General features: G+C 38.3%; 1 protein-coding gene across 1 annotated transcript; it reads right to left on the bottom strand.

The window, feature by feature from the left end:
• Positions 1-4,673: 4,673 nt before the first annotated feature.
• LOC134660269 (adenosine 5'-monophosphoramidase HINT3-like) lies at positions 4,674-9,849 on the bottom strand. The gene is made up of 3 exons (XM_063516013.1): positions 9,593-9,849; positions 5,790-5,983; positions 4,674-4,747 (listed from the first exon to the last, which is right to left on the bottom strand). The coding sequence occupies exons 1-3, from the start codon at positions 9,801-9,803 to the stop codon at positions 4,721-4,723; spliced, it is 432 nt and encodes a 143-aa protein (XP_063372083.1). The 5' UTR covers positions 9,804-9,849; the 3' UTR covers positions 4,674-4,720.
• Between the last annotated feature and the right edge of the window lie 13,925 nt (positions 9,850-23,774).

The following is a 23,774-nucleotide window of genomic DNA, read 5'->3' as shown; positions in this document are numbered from 1 at the left end:
AAATTGAAAAAAAGTGAATAATATAAAGTTGGTCAAACCAAATTGTGAGTAAATATGAACAAAAAAATCCTCCTCATCCTTTTCTTTTGGGTGCTAGTACTAGTGTAAGACAAAGATAGTATGCTTATCTCTGTCTATGTTTGAAATGAGACTGTCCTTTGACAAACTATAATAGGTGTTCATGTGCATAAGGACCCTTCTCAATGGATAGCCACATATTAACAAATTAACAAGTAGAACGTAGTCCGATATGCAGTTTTAGCAATAATGTTAGCGATATATTTTAAATGAAATACTAGTTATATTCTGGCACAGCAACCGTGCAACCTTATCAGTAGAAAAAGGCGGCAATTTAAAAAAATGTAGGCATTTATAGCTGGTCAACCAAATCCTGTCAGTAAAAAAAGGCGCGAAATTCAAATTTTCTAAGGGAAGATATCCCTTCGCACCCACATTTTTCAAATTTGCCGCCTTTTTCTACTGACAAGATCTGCTTGACCAGCTATAATTTCGCGCCTTTTTCTACTGACAAGTTGAATGTGTTTCAGTATAGTTTTTTCGATAGCCCTATGCTCCCATGATGTCAGTGTGACAGCGAAAAAACACCACAACCCAAAAGTTCTTTAGAGACCAAGATAACTCTGCAAGGATTTTGACAGCACAGACTGTGCAAGTGCTATTTATACGTCATAATTTCATAGAAGTTTACAGTTGCACAGTCTGGGCTATAAAAATCGCTGCAGACCTATCTTGGTCTAAATCTAGTAGGTACCGTATGAAAATATGAAGGATGAAATATTCTCGGATATTATGCATATTAATATATAATATCAGAAATTAATTACTGGCAACTCCATATTGATACAACAGATAAGATAAAATAAGGCGGACCTACTTTCATTAGCGGATAATTTTTAGGGTTCCGCACTTTCCGGTCTATACGTATTTACTAACAAACTAGGTTAATCTCTCAGGGTATATGGCCCAGACCAACATCAAAAAATTTTGATGTGATGGGATTTGTTTTGACGAGTCCAATAGTACTGTCCCGGGCGTTAAAGGCTTCGTCACACAGGGACGGGGCGTAAGCGGGGTATGTAAAACGCTCACACGCCGCTCGAGAAACGCGCCTGTGTGACGGAACTTTAAGTCTGCATTGTCTGCAATGGTCAGATGATAGCGTGATTTTAAAACTATTCTTAGCACGTATCCATTTTTTAAATCCCTCAGCACTGTTTAGATTCTCGCTTAACTAATTTGTGATTGAAAGTAGTTTTTAATTACTTATTGATAATTTCTGTAGATAACATATCTTTGTACATGTACAGTACAGAGTACAAGACAGGATAAAGATACAGTCAAGTACCCAGTACTTTATCCTGTTTACCTATAGTTCGTTTTTTTAACATTAGAAATAAGGTAAACAATCTTGACGTGTCTTTTTATTGGAAAACACGTTTTAAAAATAAATAATGGCAAATATGTAACAATTATGAATCAATACGATCATTTATATTCTTCTGCTTTCATAAGTAATAGTTACTGATTTTTAAAAAGTGTTTTTCAAAAAAAGACATGTCATGATCGCCTACCTTCTTTCTAATGCTAAAAAAAACGAGCTATCTATAGGTAGACTGCTAATTTATACACAAAGTTCTAATAATACGTCAATCTAAGACCTAAGTCCAGTTTTTTCAATAGAGTCACTGACTTAATATAAAAGAAATAGACACACAAAGCAGAACAAAAACGTCAAGAAATGTGGATCCCAATGACGTTTCGCACCATTTGCATTGATGATAAAAACGCTTGCGTAAATTTTGAGTCAAGATAAATGTTTCGTACAGAAAAGAACTTAATGTCGTAAGCATTAAGTGTCAAATTTGCAAACATAAGTACCAACACTGTTAAAAAATGTAGTCCGATGGCACTAAACGTAACGTATTTACGTCAAACAACGTCAAACGAGAATAATGAACGAATGGAGTCACTTTGGTACACTTTAATATGTATTACTGTACAGGAAAACCAATTGAAGTAATAAATAAAACAAATTTAATTTAATCGGGAGCTCAAATAAAATTAATTCGTGGTTCAAATTCAAACAAATTAAATTTTTAATTCGTAAGTATACGTCTTTAAATACTAATTTCCTTGAAATAAATTCTACTTATTAAATAAGTGTGTATTTAAGATCTACATTTACTCATAGCGCGGGTGCACGGGGACATTTAGATACTGATTGGATTTTTTTTATAAAGTCTACCTATACTTTATAAAAAAAATCCTGTGGTTGTCACTGTGTTCCGACAGGTTTAGCATTTACAGTTAGTCGATATAAGCCCTTATTGGTGATGTATATGTCGGAAACAGGGAAATGGGCCAAACACACAAGTGCCGTTTTGCCTTGTTTAAAACTGCATCACACCTATCTCTTGCTATAATTAAATAGCAGTCCACTTTGCACGTCGCATAGGTTTTCTTGGAAATCTTGAATTTAAACATAATATTATTTCTTATGAATTCCATATAAAAATAAAAAAAAATATTGACCTCACATCGACTCATTAGATTTTTGTTCCTTAACATCCCTTCTTTGGTACTAACAAATTAATTTATTCAAAACCATAAAATTACCACCAGATTACATAAATTATGTAATGCTATCCAAAGAACTAACCGAAAGAAATACATTCCATCCTTTTTCCTTGTTTTATCATTGTTATTTTTACATATTTTAACGGCACATTTCGTAATTGTTGACAACTTCACATTTGAGCGTTTCAAACAAGACTAAACGAAAAAGTAATGCATGATCTGTTTTGACATTACTTTTGTGGGGCCATTTTTGGCGGCTGATTGGGTATCCAGTTCTTTATACTATATCAATGAATAGAGTACCTACCTAATGGGGTTGGCCGGTCGAAGTATTTAGCAGCTTATGATAGCTTGCCCTGTAAATCCTATAAGTTTGTTTTTTTAGGATTAGAAAGAAAGAAGGTAAGCGATCTTGACATGTCTTTTAATTGAAAAACGCTTTTTAAAAATCAGTAACTTATACTTATGAAAGCAGAAGAATATAAATGATCGTCTTAGATTCATAATTGTTACATATTTGCCGTGACTTATTTTTAAAACATGTTTTTCAATTAAAAGACACATCAAGATTGTTTACCTTTTTTCTAATGCTAAAAAAAAACGAACTATAGATGGTCAACCAAATCTTGTCAGTAGAAAAGGGCGGCAGATTTGAAATATGTAGGCGCGAAGGGATACCGTCCCATAGAAAATTTGAATTTCGCGCCTTTTTTTACGCACAAGATTTGGTCACATTTGTTTGACCATCTATAATTGTGTTAATTTTTGTTTTTTTAACGCTTTGGATGCCAGCCCGATAAAGTCAATCTCAAAGAAAAACTTATAACACCCTCTTTTTGCGTCGGGGGTTAAAAAGGGGCAAGCTATAATGGCGCCATCTTTGCAAACCTTTGACAGTTGCCAAACCCATTTCATACAAACATGTTTAACGAATATAACCCTAGATGGCGCCGTACCGAGATGACCGGGCTTGAAAACCCAAGTTTGTAACGGAGATACAAATAGTAATGAAACGGAAAACTCAGCCCGGCCATCGAAAATCCATGACACCGGCCCGGTGTAAGCCATTACCATAGCCCATGGACACCTGCAACACTAGAGACCCCTCAAGTACGTTGTCGGCAGTTAAGATGGCAGTACGCTCTTTTCTTGAAGGTTTAAAAGTTTTAAGGGGAAGTTTTTAATAACTGAGATCAGGGATCGGAACCGGTTTTTTGCAAAAACTTAGAAATAACCATATTTTTCGAATTATTTTATACTCGAAATGTAGGACTCAGTTGTGTTTTTAGGGTACGACTTCGTATTATTAGATTGCCCAATTAGAAATGAAGTAATTAGCAAAGAACGAAAAAATACCGTTTCCGTTCCCATACAAAAAATACCGGTATCCGATCCCTGACTGAGATGTCAATCGCAATTTCGTTTTATGGCTTGGGTTCTGGGTCACAGGATGCATTAAAAAAAAACAAGTATTAGGGAGGTTTCTATTCATTCATCTTCCTCGCGTTGTCCCGGCATTTTACCACGGCTCATGGGAGCCGCTTGGCAACTAATCCCAGGAATCGGCGTGGGCACTAGTTTTTACGAAAGCGACTGCCATCTGACCTTCCAACCCAGAGGGTAAACTAGGCCCTTATCGGGATTAGTTCGGTTTCCTCACGATGTTTTCCTTCACCGAAAAGCGACTGGTAAATATCAAATGATATTAGGGAGGTTTCTATAATAATAAAAAAATATAACTTTACTCGTTTATTAACCCATGAAAACAATAATAAATAATAATAAATACGATTACATTACTAAAAGTAATAAGTAATAACCATTATTAACAACGTATACAAGTTTGTGTTGCAAATAAATTGTACATGCAAAATAGGACCTAACACCCTTCCCGTAAGGTTCAAAATCAAGACTAGCGCATCCCAACTTGGTCTATGTTCCGTACAGTCGCCATCAGATATATTGGAGCGCCCAGGGAGCTCACAAATATCTGAACACGCCTCTATTGTCAAGGCGTTAGAGTGCGTGTTCAGATATTGTGAACACCTGGGCCGCTCCGATATATTTGATGGCGAGTGTACTTCGTTCAGGTGTAAACCTTGGAATATTCACTTCAGTTCCGTCATAGTCTTGAGATCACGTAATCAGGCTAAAACAAAAAAAAAACATTAAGTCATTTGTTTTATGGAGCAAAGTTGTTTAACCTCGTGCTGATATTGATAACCCAGATACAAACTTTTTTTTGTGTTGTTTACAAATTTATAGTTTTCAGATTTACCCCTGTACTTGTAGTGTAAGACGATATTGCTTTCCAAATTTCATAGTTCATAGCTTAACGGGAAGTACCCTATAAATTGTGATTCCCTTGAGAATGTCGAAATAAACGTTTTTTGCGGCATAAACGACCGTATCTTTTTTTAAGTTAATTTAGAAGTATGATTTTTTATAGATTATAGGGACTGTAAGCCTTGGATGGACTGACAGATGGACGGACGGACAACAAATAGTGATCCTATAAGATTCCGTTTTCCCTTTTGAGGTACGGAACCCTAAAAAGAAAAAGATCTACACCCCAACTGATGCTTAATACTTACCGTATTTGGGGCCATAACCGGCCACGCCTCATTTAACAAGCACCTATTAACCCTACGTGTTACAGATAGCCCCCTCTGCAGGGCGTGCATGGAGGCAGAGGAGACAGCCGCCCACGTCATTCTAGAATGCCCAGGGGTGGCAGAATACCGGGCACAACAGCTCGTTTCGCCAGGGTCGCTCCCAGAAGTCGTCGGCAACGTCAAGGGTCTGCTAAGCTTCTTGGTAGAGTTGGGTTGGCAGGAATAGTGCCGCCAATCCACCACGCAAAATAGGCGCAATAATATTTTATATTATTATTATTATTCTATAAGCAGGCAGGCAGTTGTGACAACTGATATTGCCTGTATCCAGTAATCATTGACAGTTGTCATTGACAAGTAGATGTATAGGTGTGCTTGTCTAGTTGATTTTTAAATTGGTTCACATTATGTGCTGAGACCACATCTTCAGGAAGTTTGTTCCAAGCCCTCACTACTCGGTTGCTCAAAAAGTGTTTGTACGGGTTACTGTGGGACTTATGCCTTTCTAACTTTAAGTCACGTTATATGACGTCGAGTTGCGGAAACCAAGCCCGCAAATACCTATAACCTACTTACTGTAACAAACCAATAAGAATCCTTCCGGAACATCATTTTGGCGAGGAACCCCATCTCACTCTCCGGGGCTATGGTGTGCAAGTGGAGATGCTTGACGCTCCGGAACGGTGGCCAGTGGTATCCGAACCTGGCAACATCTTCTGACAGGCCGTTCTTGGACAACATCTCCTTAGCTACGGTTAGCAGCTTCTCAACTGGAATTGTAAAATTATAAAGAAACTAGGGTCCCGCCCCAGCTTCGCATGGGTTAACAAATTATACATAAGCCTTCCTCTTGAATCACTCTATTAAAAAAACCGCATCAAAATCCGTTGCGTAGTTTTAAAGATACATACATACAGACAGACAGACAGACAGAGGGAAGCGACTTTGTTTTATACTATGTAGTGATTATACAAGGGAAGGAAGGGACCATATTTTAAGCAATACTAACATACAGAGGGGCTACCGCGGAAACCGAAATTCATAAATTGCGGGGATCTTTCTCTTTTACTCCAATGAAGGCGTAATTAGAGTGACAGAGAAAAACCGGCCAAGTGCGAGTCGGACTCGCGCACGGAGGGTTCCGCACCATCAACAAAAAATAGAGCAAAACAAGCAAAAAAACGGTCACCCATCCAAGTACTGACCCCGCCCGACATTGCTTAAGGTCAAAAATCACGTTTGTTGTATGGGAGCCCCACTTAAATCTTTATTTTATTCTGTTTTTAGTATTTGTTGTTATAGCGGCAACAGAAACACATCATCTGTGAAAATTTCAACTGTTTAGCTATCACGGTTCGTGAGATACAGCCTGGCGACAGACGGACGGACGGACGGACGGACGGACGGACTGACGGACGGACGGACGGACAGCGGAGTCTTAGTAATAGGGTCCCGTTTTTACCCTTTGGGTACGGAACCCTATAAATGGCCGCAATTTGCGAACTTCGATTTTCGCGGTGATAGCCCAGTAATTCAGATGCTTTGATTTCAGCAGAGTTGAAAGCATTATAATTAATAAACAACGGACATTCTAGACAATTTATTAAGACCAATCGCCTGTAAAGTAATGGAAAAAATCATCGCTAAATATATTAGAAATTTTTTATCTGAGGAGCAAATCATAATTGAAGAGCAACACGGTTTTATTCCCAGACGGTCAACGGTTACTAATTTACTGATGTGTCTCGATTATTGGACTAAGAACTGGGACGAACACCTTCCAACGGATGTGGTTTACTTAGATTACGAGAAAGCCTTCGACCGGGTACCTATAAAAAGGCTCATTAGTAAGCTGGAGCATTGCGGGATTCGGGGACGACTTCTAAACTGGATTCAAGACTTCCTATGTGCGAGAAAAATGAAAATCAGAGTAGGGGAGGAGCTGTCTGAACCGGTTGAGGTTCTTAGTGGTGTCCCACAAGGATCTGTTCTCGGTCCAATCCTTTTTGGGATTTTTGTCACCGATCTTAAGTCCATTGTCAAATCGAAACTGTCCCTTTTCGCTGATGACACGAAAATAATGGGGAACCCTCTCATCTCGCATAATGTCATTCAGGAAGACTTGAATCGAATTAGAGGGTGGACGCAGGACTGGCTCATGTCACTTAATTCGGATAAATGTACCATTCTTCATATTGGGCCCACAAATCCTCAGCTTCCATATACCATGGGTACACAGGCCCTAGAAGAGGTGAACTCGCAAAGAGACCTTGGAGTCACTATAACAAGCAACCTAAAGTGGGATATGCACATCCTGGAATTGACAAAAAGAGCCAACTCACTAGTATACCTAATACGGAAGACCTTTAAGACAATTGATAAGGCACTATTTCTAAAACTATATAAGACGTACATAAGGCCTCTACTTGAATATGCTTACCAAATTTGGAGTCCATACTTTCAGAAGGATATAGCTTTACTTGAAAAGGTGCAACGCAGAGCAACTAAGATGGTATATGGATTACGTAATAAGCCATATGACCAAAGGCTTGCCAATCTTGGTTTGACAACCCTAGAGCGAAGAAGACAGCGTGGTGACCTCATTGAAACATTCAAGATCATACATGATTATTATGACTTACCTGAACTAAAGGACCTGTTTGTTATGAGCAATAATCATCGTTTAAGAGGCCACAGCTCAAAGATTATTCGAGTTCCCAGTACAAGCAATCCTAGGAAGCACTTTCTATCGAACCGCGTCGTACGTGAGTGGAATAAGTTACCAGAAACAGTGATATGTGCTCCTTCAGTGAACAGTTTTAAAAACAGACTTGACAAACACTTAAAACAACAAAAAATGAACATTAATCGTTAAAAAAAACAAGTGCAGTGATATACACGCATCAGCTTTCAGCTGCTAGTGTATTAAACAATATAATAATAATAATAATAATATATCGGAAATATATCCTGAAGGACGGTACGGTCGACATTTGTCGGGCATGCCGCCGTCCCGGAGAGTCACTCAGGCATATCATTTCCGGTTGTTCTCATCTTGCTAACGGCGAGTACTTGCACAGACATAATCTCGTAGCCAGGATTATTCACCAGCAGCTTGCTCTCCTATACGGCCTTGTGGACCGCGAAGTACCGTACTACAAGTATTCACCTGCGCCAGTTCTCGAGAATGGTCGTGCCACGCTCTATTGGGATCGATCTATCATCACTGACAGGACTATTGTAGCCAATAAGCCTGACATTGTGATAATAGATCGAGCGCAACGCCGGGCCGTGCTCGTTGACATCACCATCCCCCATGATGAGAATCTCGTGAAAGCCGAGAAGGACAAGTCCAGTAAGTACCTAGACTTGGCTCACGAGATAACCGCCATGTGGGATGTTGATTCGACGATCATTGTTCCGATAGTTGTTTCAGCGAACGGTCTAATAGCGAAGAGTCTCGACCAACATCTTGAGAGACTCTCGCTAGGTGGTTGGATCAAGGGCCAGATGCAGAAGGCGGTGATCTTGGACACGGCGCGGATAGTCCGCCGGTTCCTGTCTCTGTAGCCCTGACCACCGGTAGCTTGGGCCTTGCCCCGCTGCTGGCGGCACCCTAGGTTAGGTTTTTTATAATGTGTTTATATGTATTTTGTATTGTTTTTGTAAGTGTTTTTGTATTTTATTTTTATATCCATATTATAAAATAACCTAACCTAAGATCAGAAATAAATAAAATGGAAATTATAATAATAATAATAATGGTTTGCTCAATAAATAAATATTTAGGGATTTACCCAAACACGCGCACAAGAGGACACTACCTTAAACTAGTAACAACAAAGCATAAAACAAATATCGGGAAAAACTTTATTGCAAATCGTATAGTAAATGCTTGGAACAAATTACCCTCTGAAGTTGTGAACTCTACAAGTGTGAATCAATTTAAAAATAGACTCGACAAACTATCAAAACAGTGAAATCGTGCTAAGTGAACTATGATTTAGACGCACCAGCATCAGCTGCCTGTCTAAAATGAAATAATAATAATAATAATAATAATAAACTTTAACATATCTAATACCTTTAAACGAGAAATTCTTGTTTTTTTATTTACATATATATTTATTTATATATATATTTCGGGGATCTCGGAAACGGCTCTAACGATATCGATGAAATTTACTATATGGGGGTTTTCGGGGGCGAAAAATCGATCTAGCTAAGTCTTATCTCTGGGAAAACGCGCATTTTTGAGTATTTATGTTTTCCGAGCGAAGCTCGGTCTCCCAGATATTCAATTTTAAACGTTTACATTTGCTATTGTTATCTTAGATAAGAAAAGCAAGTACATATTATTACATTCTTTGTTACTTTACCTAAGTGTTTATCAGCCGCTGTTAAACATTTAACGTCCTCAATATGCCTTTTCGGGATGGTCAAAATGTGGAACCGACTCGCTGGGCGGATGTCACGAAAAACGCAGATTTCTTCGTCTTCGTACAGTATCTCTGTGTTTTCTAGCTTGTTCACAATATTACAGAATATGCAAGCTGATTTAGATGGGGCTTCGGGGGCTGCTGCAGCCATGGTTAACAGGAATTTCCTGAAAAAACGGTAAAATCTGCGTAAAGTTTACGCTTCTTTCAGCTGACATTAGACAATTTTGACACTGACAGTGACAGATGAAAGCTGACAGTGACGTTTAGTAAAACTATTCAAGCAATTGTTTAAAACGTTTCAATACGTGTTAGTTCAAGGCAGTATGGCCTAGAGCTTTAGCCTGTTCAGATGGACGAAAAAAAAAACAATAACGTGTTAGTTCGTCGTCTGGTCTCTAGATGGCAGCACCTTATTTATAGCCTCTTTAAACTTTATATACTATCAAGCAGATCTTGTCAGTAGAAAAAGGCGGCAAATTTGAAAAATGTAGGCGCGAATGGATATCGTCCCATAGAAAATTTGAATTTCGCGCCTTTTTTTACTGACAAAATTTGTTTGACCAAGTATATGTACCTGGCTATAACCGCAAAAATCGAAGTCGCAAAATTGCGGGCATCTTTCTCGGTCTCTCTATTACGCCTTCTTTGGAGTAACAGAGAAAGATCCCCGTAGTTTGCGAATTTCGATTTTCGCGGTAGGCCCTCTGATAATCGCATGCCATTCGCGATTCGCGTTTGCGGCATTTAATCGATCGATTGAATCCGCTCCTCCTATGCCATTTTAAGCAAGGTTTGCAGAAATTGTTTTGCATGAGAATTTTCTCATGAAAGTTTTCAGAAAATTTGAGAATGTTCTGATGCAACACGCACATTGCTAGGTGTAGGTACCTCAAGGTAGGTACATTCTAGCATTCAAATAATAGTCAGTATAGTCACACTTGGACTTATTTGAGCTTATTTGGTCCATAATTGCTAGGTGCGACATTTTGGACTATACCTATTAGTTGGGTTGTTTTACGTAGGTAAATGACACAGCATATATAGGCACTGGTCCCACCGCGAGCTAGTAAGCTATGAGCTATCGGATATTTTCTAGCCCAAGAAACGAACAAAAGATAATCGCTTCCGTGTACATAAAAGAGAGTTATATTTTTATAGTTCATAGCTGGCTGTTCACACTGCCGGCGATGATACTCTCCCACCGCCCGGCGAGTAAGCGATAATTCCATAGAATTGTTTACTAGCCGCCCGCCGATTGTCAACTGTTTCTAGTACAGAATTTTACTAGTTGACCGCCGAGCTCGCCGATAGCTGGCGGTGGGACCACTGTCTACTAGTTGACCGCAGCGATAAGCTATCGACTATAAAACTAGCTCAACGGTACTCGCCGAAGCCTGCTTGGCGATCAGAGCGATCATTCTACCTTTCAAAGTGGATGCGAGTGCACGTATTTACAATGAATTTAAAACAATCATACGAACTATCTAACTTTGTTGTCTTATTTGATTCCCATGCCTATGTAGAACATTTATACAGTAAACGTCAAAGTGCACACAGCTCAGCATTTTGCACTCAGAGAGTCCTAGGATTCAAATTGATCGACCGTACAGTCAGAATCATATAGACATCCAAATTAGCCAAATAGTTTTTATCTCACATACTTGTCCCTATAGTAACAATCGTAACATCATCATCATCATCATCATCTCAGCCCACAGCAGTCCACTGCTGGACATAAGCCTCCCCCAAGGCACGCCACAAAACCCGGTCTTCCGTTTTCTGCATCCAGTCGCTTCCCGCCCTCCTGCAAAGTTTTTATTTGCTCTTCTTTGCTCTTTAGTGAATAAAATGCAACTTTGCTCACTGTTTTTGAAGAATAAAACAGCTCTTTCCGAGCTAGTGTGGTGAAAATGTATTTTTGACCTCGACTGTACATCGTATAGGTCATTGGCGAATAGCCCCCCGGCTGAGCTAGTGCAGCGAGTAATCGCCCGTCGCACGCAAACACTCGCTTATAGCCGAGCGTCTAAACTAGCAAAACTATACTCGCTTCTCGCCTCTCGCCCACTAGTTTGTAGTTTATAGTTTTACTCGCTAATAGTTTGTAGCCGCCGGTGGGACCAGCCAGCCTATTATGGATAGCTTTATCCATCTTTATCCACGTGATAAAATAACTGTCACTGTTTAACACCGTGGGAAAGAAAGTAACGGACACCGTTTTATCACGCTGTCACGTAGACAAGAACGACCATCATATCCGTACAGTGCCATATGCTGTAAAGCAAATATATTTGCTCTGAGCGGGCTCAGCACGGTTCCATTTTTATCGACTATCACTACGCCCGTCACTGTCGCACTTATATACTTGATAGAACGTGACAGGCATGGTGATAAACGATAAAAATGCGACCGTGTTACTAGGGCTTTGTCGATCGACACGTGATAAGGTCTATCGCGAACCACGTTCAACGTGTTGCCTCTCTCGCACTTGTTAATTCGTACGTAAGTGTGACAGGGAGGCAACACCTCGAACGTGGGCATACCGCGAATTGCGGGCATCTTTCTTTGTCACTCTTAGGGCTTAAGATGAAAGGGGATGACTTCTTCTCCATACAAACGTAATCCCCGTTTTCTTCTCTGGATATTAGCATTGCAGAAAGTACCTATGTTTAGTACAAGCAACGTCTATTACAATGATGTCGAAATAAAGAAGACCATCACATCTATGTAAGGCCTGTACGGATATGATGGTCGTTCTTGTCTACGTGACAGCGTGATAAAACGGTGTCCGTCACTTTCTTTCCCACGGTGTTAAACAGTGACAGTTATTTTATCACGTGGATAAAGATGGATAAAGCTATCCATAATAGGCTGGCTGAGTGGACGCTCTTGTTGTGCGTGCAGCGGGGCGGGGCGTGCGGCGTGCATGTTAAACAAATGCGCACGTATAGGAGCGGCCTTAGTGCACGCTGCTCACATCACGCGTGAGCCCACAGCCACGCTGCACGCCCCGCCGAACGCTCCGCTTCGAGCGTCTACTCAGGCCTTACACCTAGAGTCTGTGCGGAAATAGAAGAGTCGTGGAATGTATGGGGCCCAATACATTCCGCGACTCTTCTCTCCGAACAAACTCTATCATGTTGTATAACACTTACTCGTAAAGAAGATTGTGATATAGTTTTCAATTTTCATAGATCAACACCGTGAGCATTAAAATTTCCCAGTGGTGAGCAAAGTAGCCACATTTTACTGTATCTCATCGGCGCCCAAAACTGACCGCACGGTCACAGAATAAATACGTAATAATAGTACTTACTAGGTACAGAAGACTCACTCTCTAACAAAACGTGTCTGTTACGATCAGCACAGATATGGCCGCTAGGTGGCGACAGCGCTACGCGCGGCTTATGGCTAGCCACCAAAATTGGTGTGGAACGGATGTACTTTTAGCTACCTGTACAAAGCGACGAACTCGCGGAGTGAGCCACGCCTGGCACGGTTCAGCTTTAGCCAAGGTCTGTTTCTTTAGACATAAATGAAAAGTAGAATAATTCTCGGGCGAGACTCGAACTCGAGATGCTGGATCACTAGCCCATCGCTCTGCCAGCGGAGCTACCGAAACTTCACTCTATGACAGCGAATATTTCCACCATATCACTCATAATTATGTGCCTTATGAGCGTAAGCGGTGAATTTCTAATTTATATATTTAAGAAAAAAAATCAAAAATTATCGCTTACGGCAAGAGTCGAGCTTGCGACCTTTCGGAACACCGGTTAAAAATTGGTAGTATCGCTCGCAGAAGTATTCTGCTTGATAATAATTAGATGAAAGCTCGATCATCTTAAGCCCACTTAATGGCACAGAATAAATAATAGTACTAAGTACAGAAGACTCACTCTCTAACACAACGCGTCTGTTACGATCAGCACAGATATGGCCGCTAGGTGGCGACAGCGCCACGCGCGGCTTATGGCTTTCCCCAAAATTGGGGCCGAACGGATGTACTTTTAGCTACCTGTAGCAAAGCGAGTGATCGCGGAGTGAGCCACGCCCGCTAATGGTAAGATTTCGTTAAAAACACGTGACGAAAGTATTTTTTATAGCACACGTACACGTATTTTTTATAATTATTCCAATTTATACAATAATTCGTAGGTACATAGACGAGACCATAAGACTTTCATGAATAATGTATGACTAAAAAAGTAATAATTCAATTGTAATGACGCGTGCAGGCTGAAACACCGATATTAATATATGTAATACAAATAATACTTTTTCCACGTAATTACACGACTATATTTTTACGGCTTATTAATTTATTCATCATACAATCTCTTAATAATAAGGTATAGGTACCTAACAGCATTATAATAAACTAGCTGTTGCCCGCGACTTCGTACGCGTGGATTTGTATATTGGTGGTTATATATTCTACATTAGCTTAGAACATTGTGCAGCAAGAGATTGCGGTAGGACGGTTAATCATTTGTTAATTATTAATATTATACAACGAATGAGACTTTGTCTTTCACAACCTACGAAGTTTCAAGCCCCTAACTGAATAAAATTGTCCTCGTTATAATCCCTCTAAACCCCCTTAGAAGATTTTCATCTCCTCTATTTAATAAAACCTACTACCTAACTACCTATTTACGAAGTTTGAAGTTCCTAGCTTTAAATAAAATTTGAACCCTATACAAACTTTCAACCCCTTTTTAATCATTTTAGGGGATGATTTTTTAAAAGCTGAAATTATTTTTCTTGTATTCTAATAATATGCCTTTATACAACGATTCAAGTCCCGCACTCAAAAAAATGTTTGGCCTCCAAACAAATTTTCAACCCCTTTTTCACCACCTCGGGGGATGAATTATCAAAATCTCTGAAATTAGTTTTCTTCTCTTTTGACAAAATACATTTTTACGAAGTTTCAAGTTTGTAGCTTTAAATAAAATTTAAACCCTATACAAACTTTCACCCTGTTTTAACCCTGTTAGGGGATGAATTTTACAAAACGCTAAAATAACTTTTCCTGTCTTCTAATAATATCCCAAAATAGAAAGATTCAAGTCGCGCATTCGAAAAAATGTTTGATATCCATACAAACTTCCAACCCCTTTTTCACCACCTTAGGGGATGAATTTTCAAAAACGCTGAAATTAGTTTTCTTGTATCTTAATTTAATACCTTTTTGCAAAGTTTCAAGTTCCTAGCTTAAAATAAAATTTGCACCCTAAGACGAAGTTTCATCCTCTTTTTATCCCCCTTAGGGGTTGAATTTCCAAAAACGTAGCAATTACTTTTTTATATAATCGGCTACTATGCCTTTCTAAGAAGTTTCAAAGCATTTGTAATGGATTAAAACTTTCAACCCCTTTTTAACCCTGTTGGTGGATGAATTTTACAAAACGCTGAAATTATTTTTCCTGTATTTTAATAATATCCCGAAATACAAAGATTCAAGTCCCACGTTCGAAAAAATGTTTGATATCCATACAAATTTTCAACCCCCTTTTTACCACCTTAGGAGATGATAATTCAAAAACGCTGAAATTATTTTTCTTGTATTTTAATAACATATATTTTTACGAAGTTTCAAGTTCTTAATTTAAAATAAAATTTGAACTCCATACAAACTTTCAACCCCCTTTTAAATGAGGGGATGAATTTTACAAAACGCTGAAATAACCTTTCCTGTCTTCTAATAATATCCTCAAATACAAAGATTCAAGTCCCGCACTCTCAAAAATATCTGATCTCCGTACAAAATTTCAACCCCGTTTTTACCACCTCGGGGGATGAAGTTTTAAAAACGCTGAAATTAGTTTTCTTGTTTTTTTTTTTAATTTAATACCTTTTTACGAAGTTTTAAGGTCCTAGCTTAAAATAAAATTTGCACCCCAGGTCAAAGTTTCATCCCCTTTTTTACCCCCTTAGGGGTTGAATTACCTAAAACGTCGCAATTCCTGTTTTTTGTCATCGGCTATTATGTCTTTCTAAGAAGTTTCAAAGCATTTTTAATGGATTCAAACTTTCAACCCCTTTTTAACCCTGTTAGGGGATGAATTTTCAAAAACGCTGAAATTACTTTTCCCGTCTTATAATAATATCCCCATATACAAAGTTTCAAGTCCAACACTCACAAAAATATTTGATCTCCATACAAACTTTCAACCCCTTTTCACCACCTTGGGGGATGAATTTTCAAAAACGCTGAAATTACTTTTCCCGTCTTATAATAATATCCCCATATACAAAGTTTCAAGTCCAACACTCACAAAAATATTTGATCTCCATACAAACTTTCAACCCCTTATTCGCCACCTTGGGGGATGAATTTTCGAAAACGCAGAAATTAGTTTTCTTGTTTTTTAATTTAATACCTTTTTACGAAGTTTCAAGGTCCTAGCTTAAAATAAAATTTGCACCCCAGGACAAAGTTTCATCCCCTTTTTACCCCCTTAGGGGTTGAATTACCTAAAACGTCGCAATTCCTTTTTTTTGTCATCGGCTATTATGTCTTTCTAAGAAGTTTCAAAGCATTTGTAATGGATTCAAACTTTCAACCCCTTTTTAACCCTGTTAGGGGATGAATTTTCAAAAACGCTGAAATTACTTTTCCCGTCTTATAATAATATCCCCATATACAAAGTTTCAAGTCCAACACTCACAAAAATATTTGATCTCCATACAAACTTTCAACCCCTTTTTCACTACCTTGGGGGATGAATTTTCAAAAACGCTGAAATTACTTTTCCCGTCTTATAATAATATCCCCATATACAAAGTTTCAAGTCCAACACTCACAAAAATATTTGATCTCCATACAAACTTTCAACCCCTTTTTCACCACCTTGGGGGATGAATTTTCAAAAACGCTGAAATTACTTTTCCCGTCTTATAATAATATCCCCATATACAAAGTTTCAAGTCCAACACTCACAAAAATATTTGATCTCCATACAAACTTTCAACCCCTTATTCACCACCTTGGGGGATGAATTTTCGAAAACGCAGAAATTAGTTTTCTTGTTTTTTAATTTAATACCTTTTTACGAAGTTTCAAGGTCCTAGCTTAAAATAAAATTTGCACCCCAGGACAAAGTTTCATCCCCTTTTTACCCCCTTAGGGGTTGAATTACCTAAAACGTCGCAATTCCTTTTTTTTGTCATCGGCTATTATGTCTTTCTAAGAAGTTTCAAAGCATTTGTAATGGATTCAAACTTTCAACCCCGTTTTAACCCTGTTAGGGGATGAATTTTCAAAAACGCTGAAATTACTTTTCCCGTCTTATAATAATATCCCCATATACAAAGTTTCAAGTCCAACACTCACAAAAATATTTGATCTCCATACAAACTTTCAACCCCTTTTTCACTACCTTGGGGGATGAATTTTCAAAAACGCTGAAATTACTTTTCCCGTCTTATAATAATATCCCCATATACAAAGTTTCAAGTCCAACACTCACAAAAATATTTGATCTCCATACAAACTTTCAACCCCTTTTTCACCACCTTGGGGGATGAATTTTCAAAAACGCTGAAATTACTTTTCCCGTCTTATAATAATATCCCCATATACAAAGTTTCAAGTCCAACACTCACAAAAATATTTGATCTCCATACAAACTTTCAACCCCTTATTCACCACCTTGGGGGATGAATTTTCGAAAACGCAGAAATTAGTTTTCTTGTTTTTTAATTTAATACCTTTTTACAAAGTTTCAAGGTCCTAGCTTAAAATAAAATTTGCACCCCGGGACAAAGTTTCATCCCCTTTTTACCCCCTTAGAGGTTGAATTACCTAAAACGTCGCAATTCCTTTTTTTTTGTCATCGGCTATTATGTCTTTCTAAGAAGTTTCAAAGCATTTGTAATGGATTCAAACTTTCAACCCCTTTTTAACCCTGTTAGGGGATGAATTTTCAAAAACGCTGAAATTACTTTTCCCGTCTTATAATAATATCCCCATATACAAAGTTTCAAGTCCAACACTCACAAAAATATTTGATCTCCATACAAACTTTCAACCCCTTTTTCACCACCTTGGGGGATGAATTTTCGAAAACGCAGAAATTAGTTTTCTTGTTTTTTAATATAGTACATTTTTACAAAGTTTCAAATTCCTAGCTTAAAATAAAACTTGCACCCCATACAACCTTTCATCCCCTTTTTAACCCCCTTAGGGGTTGAATTTTTCAAAATCGCTTCTTATCTCTTGTACACTTTATAAATTCAACCTAGTGTGCAAATTTCAACTTTCTAGCTTTTGTAGTTTCGGCTCTGCGTTGATGAATCAGTCAGTCAGTCAGTCAGTCAGTCAGTCAGTCAGGACACTTGCATTTATATATATAGATTAAGAATTGACTTATCTAACTATTAATTTAGTTAAAATCAAAGGAGGACCTAGTTTTTAATTGATACTTACTTAATGTAAGAAATACTTAGCTGAAAAATATGTTATTACCATTTTTAGGGTTCCGTATCTCAAAAGGAAAAAACGGAACCAACCCTTATAGGATCACTCGTGCGTCTATCTGGTTGTCTATCCGGTTTTTTATTAGGTACTTAAAGCTTCTATTTCTAAATAAATCAACATGCTAATATTGAACTGCCATGAGGGATTATCATGCGACGCGATAGGTAGGATTTAGAATAACAAAACATAACATCAATTGAAATCTTGCTAGTTCCATATGTTATACTTGTTAATCAAACACACACACACGCACACTAGTTACCTATAGCTGGTCAAATAAATGATTATTTGTAATAAAATAAACGCTAAATAGATTACGCGTTTAAGTGAGTCATCGTCATCGCCGAATAGAATTTTTCAAATCAATATATTATTACTTCACGTCTTCACGTATATAAAAATAAACAATACCTTTATTTATTATGTATACATTCAATTAGATCCGAATTCTTTACCTCCATGTATTTCCTGTATGTACCGCAAAATGGGGTGAGTAGGGTCAAAACTGACATTCAAACCTCAATAACATTTTATTTTTACATATGCAAACTGAATGTTGTATATAATAAGTGTTCCGGACGTTTGTATTTTAGTTTTTATTTTATTTTGGGTAGTTCCATTTCATAACTTTGACGATAAACAGAAAAACCCACCTCACCCCGTAGTCCCTCGTATTTGGGGTGAGTTGGGTTTTCATACAAAAGTGATTTTGGAAGATTGTTGGATCGTTTTTTTTTATTATGAGTATTACTATAGCTCCATTTTAAATTGGAATACATTATTTTTGTAGCAGTAGCCTTAAAATCCCATCTCACCCCCCTTTCGTCCCTTCTCTCCCCATTCATAACCCAACTCTCCCCGCGAACCCTACTCACCCCATTTTACGGTACCTAATGTATATGTCGCAGTCGGATCGTATAATCCGCCGTATTACATTACGGCTAGCCGTTTTACAAAACAGGGGCGTTTTGAAATGCGGCGGTTCGACGATTAGCCGGATTGAATGCGGCTGAATGAAAATCCGCCGGAATGTATTCGGCGCCATACGTTCTTCAACACGGCTAACCGTAATGTAATACAGCGAGTCATTAGCCGCCGCTTTGACAGTTTTTAGTTCCCATTTTTAACACTCGTGGTGCTGCCTGACATAACAACAACAAACTATGAAAAATGCTGGGGTGTCCATCAAATCTGGAGTTCGTCGGACTGTTTCTTTTCAAAAAACATTTCCTTCGCAACTTAACTAGACGGAGCCCCGCATGAGCATAAATTAAATTGCAAACATTGTCAAACTCCGGCGACCGAAAGAACTGGTCACTCTACAATCTAAATAGTAGATACGATGCGGCTAAACGTAGGCCGCCTTATTGAAGAACGTATCGCAATGACAATCCGGCTAATCGTCGAACCGCCGCATTTCAAAACGCCCCTGTTTTGTAAAACGGCTAGCCGTAATGTAATACGGCGGATTATACGATCTGACTACGACATATATATTTCCTGGTGTTATTTGCAAAGAGTCAATTTTATTTCAGTTGTCAGTTTACCCGATAGACGTCGCTGTGTGCCTGATAAATCCTGGTTCGCGGTAATAAGATTTTACAGGGAAATAATTATGACGTCTAAAGTCTATTTTTCTATTCGGTAGACTAAAATGACATTTCATAGTATGAACATCATGTGTCATTTCATACTATGAAATGTCATTTTAGTCTACCGAATAGAAAAATAGACTTTAGCCGGTACAAACTTCAATTCTCCTAACTGTACATCGGTGTACCTTATTTCAGAAGGCATAAGATCCACCGATGTACGGTTAACAGTGTTGGCGATGGTACCATAGATAATATGTGACGTTATCTATGAAAAGGGACCTTATTGTCGATGGCGCTTACGCCATAATTAACGATGCTCCGATATAAATACGCAGCCACGCAATGCCGTGCGTCGTAAGCGCCATCGACAATAAGGTCCCTTTTCATAGATAATGCCCCATATAATGACTATTATTATCTGTTAATAATGACTTATAAGATGTCACAGCGATACGATACCGTCAGTTTCAAAAATGACATATTTCTTCAACCTAAAAAGGTCCATTTCAACTTTTCAACACTTATCGTATCGTACCGTACACATATCGTATCTTAAGCATTGTTCGAATTGGGCCGTTATTGTCAAGTTAGGGTATACTTTATGTTTGCTTTCACGACGTGTCGACTCGGGGTTATCACTACATAGTATAAAACAAAGTCGCTTCCCGCTGTCTGTCTGTCTGTATGCTTAGATCTTTAAAACTACGCAACGGATTTTGATGCGGTTTTTTAATAGATAGAGTGATTCAAGAGGAAGGTTTATGTATAATTTGTTAACCCGTGCGAAGCCGGGGCGGGTCGCTAGTATATAATAACTTGTAGCCACCTTGTAGTACGCTACACGACCTCACGAGCTACGGCTCGTAGCTTGCTACGCCGTAGCATATACAAATGAGAGTAAAATTATCTGTCGTTTCTATTATGAGTTTTTCATCATACTTGCTCGGTAAGCGAGCTATTTCAAGCTTGTGCAGTGGGAGGTAAAGTATATTTTACTCCCACGGGAGTTATGTTTTAATAAATTATATCACTAACTCACACGAATGATTCGTACCATCAATGATGGTAGGTTCTAAGTAAGTCTCTCGAACTCCTTTTTTAAAAGTTGGTTATAAATAGAAGTTGGAGAAAATAAAAAACCGGCCAAGTGCGAGTCGGACTAGCGTACGGAGGGTTCCGCACCATCAACAAAAAATAGAGCAAAACAAGCAAAAAAACGGTCACCCATCCAAGTACTGACCCCGCCCGACGTTGCTTAACTTCGGTCAAAAATCACGTTTGTTGTACCGAAGCCCCACTTAAATCTTTATTTTATTCTGTTTTTAGTATTTGTTGTTATAGCGGCATCGGCAACAGAAATTCATCATCTGTGAAAATTTCAACTGTCTAGCTATCACGGTTCGTGAGATACAGCCTGGTGACAGACGGACGGACGGACGGACGGACGGACGGACAGCGGAGTCTTAAGTAATAGGGTCCCGTTTTCACCCTTTGGGTACACGGATTCGAACCCAGAAAACAACAACAAAAAATCGAGAAATGTAACATTTAAGTAAAAAATACGGACAAAAACATATTTCTTCAATATTTTTTTTTATATTAAACCCATCCAAAAGCGACTTGGAGGAACTGTCATAGCACGGAATCATAATTCGACGCGTGAAGATAATAATAATCGTCTGTATCGTGTGTTTAGAATAGAATAGAATATCTTTATTTGCATAGAATAAGTACATATTTTGTGTCCACAGGTGTAATTTTGACAATTTGTTGCTTATTCTGCTATATGTATATAATACGAGTAATACTAGCATGCAACATTTTACACAAATTCAAATTTAAATACTAACAATTTCATTTAACAATTTGTTTGTTTCAAAATACTCTGTTTCTACGAGACATCATTTGTGACGTTATCTATGAAAAGGGACCTTATTGTCGATGGCGCTTACGCCATAATTAACGATGCTCCGATATAAATACGCAGCCACGCGACGCCGTGCGTCGTAAGCGCCATCGACAATAAGGTCCCTTTTCATAGATAATGCCCCATTTTGTCAACTAAAGTCCGCTTCAACCTGGTCAATGACAAAGAAGAAAAACCAATTAATCAACTTATTATAATTGTTCTCACAAGTACGCAATTGCGCGCACTTGTTCAAACGCACAAGTATCTAGCAGACAGTAAACAAGCCGCAATCTTATCAGAAGACGCTAAAAGCCATATTTTTTTAAAGAATTATGAACTCAATTTAATAGCTGATAAAGTATATATTGGTTTGAATCGAGATTTAGTTATGGCAATTTAAAAATGCTGCTACAACAATTTGAAATATTGGCAGTTAAAATAACGTGTTCTTTGCTTTATTGGCTGAATTGAATTCAAAATGGCTGACGAATACTCTTACGAGGGCTGCTACTTATGTATCCGGAAACACAAAAAGTAACAAATATCTATAGTTATAAATGGTTTTATTGCCTTTGTATTTGTCCACCAAGATGAATGATGCACTTTTGCATAAATGTTGAAACCTTGAAACTACTTTTCATAGCACTTTTTCCATTCTGATCTTGATATACCTACAAGACGTGCATTTTGTACGCAAGAACGGCTCTTTCGCGAGTTATTCTTTTTTTTTGAACCAAATGTTCATGTAATATCTTACAAATGCTCGTCATACTATTGCCATGAGATGCCTCTATCTTGCGATATATAAGTACTATGACCATCTTGCATTATGAGTTCGTTCACAGCATCTATATTTTGTGGGATAACAGCCGATTATGAGTGTTTTTTTTTAATTCGTCCTACCGTAAATACCGTAGTATACTACGACCACAATTTATTCACTAAAACATTGACCTTCGATGGAACTTACTCCCCAAAAGTCGAAAAAAGTCGATCCATGTACTATTTTTGAGTTTATCCACTCCGAACATCGTAAAAAAACAACTGCCCGAAAATTTTCACAAGTAAATCCATTGAAGATGAAACAAAGATTTTTTTAAATAATGCTACAATGTAAAACCAATTAATAGACATGTGAAACAAACTGTATTTTGCTTCCAAAGAGTTCCATTTTTATATGTTATATATATATATATATATATATTTAATATAGTTCCAGTAAGTGGCCCATTCCGGATACCTACATAAGTAGCAGCCCTCGTATAGCTAAAACCTAAATACCTACAGGGTACAATCACCTGCAATATATTACACAACGAAGGCCGCAAAAATATCTGTCACGATCTTATTTGTAGGGGTCTCTATTATTTCCCAAAAAGTTTTAAGTCATAATGTATTCTTTGCCCGAATTTTCGTTAGTCATAATTTATTTGGTTCAGAAACGCGTCACTTTTCAGGATTGCCATAAAACTAACCTAACCTAACCTATCTATAGGATAACCTTACAAAAATCCTGAAGTGTTATGATTAATGATAATATGACAAACAATACATTATGACTTAAATTTTATTATTAGTAAGTAAATAAGTAAGTTATATTACTTGTATCTCCTTGGATATCACTTGGTTTTTTGATAGGCTTGCGTGGGGACACAGATCCAACACGTATAGAGGCCCCTTGGAGAGCTTTTATGTCATAGAACGCCTGCTGGAACCCGTTCACAGGTGCAACAATAGACACCCATGAACCGGTCTCAGCAGGTATTGGGACTATTGTAGAAAAAGAGAACAGTACTTATACCGGTCTATGTATTGAAGTTTGGGTGGACTATAAGACTGAGTTATTACAAAGACGTACGGACACCTGCCATAACAATGTTTGTACACAAGTTATCGAGGCAGGTGGTGACTTGCCGCGCACTAGATGGGCCCCTGAAACTGCCGTCGCGAAGACGACCAGGAGCAACATCGGTGTGAGCGGCTCAGGGGCGTCGAGAGGTGTGCGCCGCTTTCTACCCAGTGGCTGTTAACAGCCACTGTGCCAACTCGCGTCTTATGCATCTTTCACGTCTACCCCTGGAGCATATATGTAAATAGCTCTAACGACTCCTCTCTGGAGCTGAGAGT

The sequence above is a fragment of the Cydia amplana genome, chromosome 26 (assembly GCF_948474715.1).
Source record: "Cydia amplana chromosome 26, ilCydAmpl1.1, whole genome shotgun sequence".
Lineage (NCBI taxonomy): Eukaryota > Metazoa > Arthropoda > Insecta > Lepidoptera > Tortricidae > Cydia > Cydia amplana.
The sequence above is the reverse complement of the archived record's forward strand: the minus strand, read 5'-3'. Positions and strand labels throughout refer to the sequence as shown.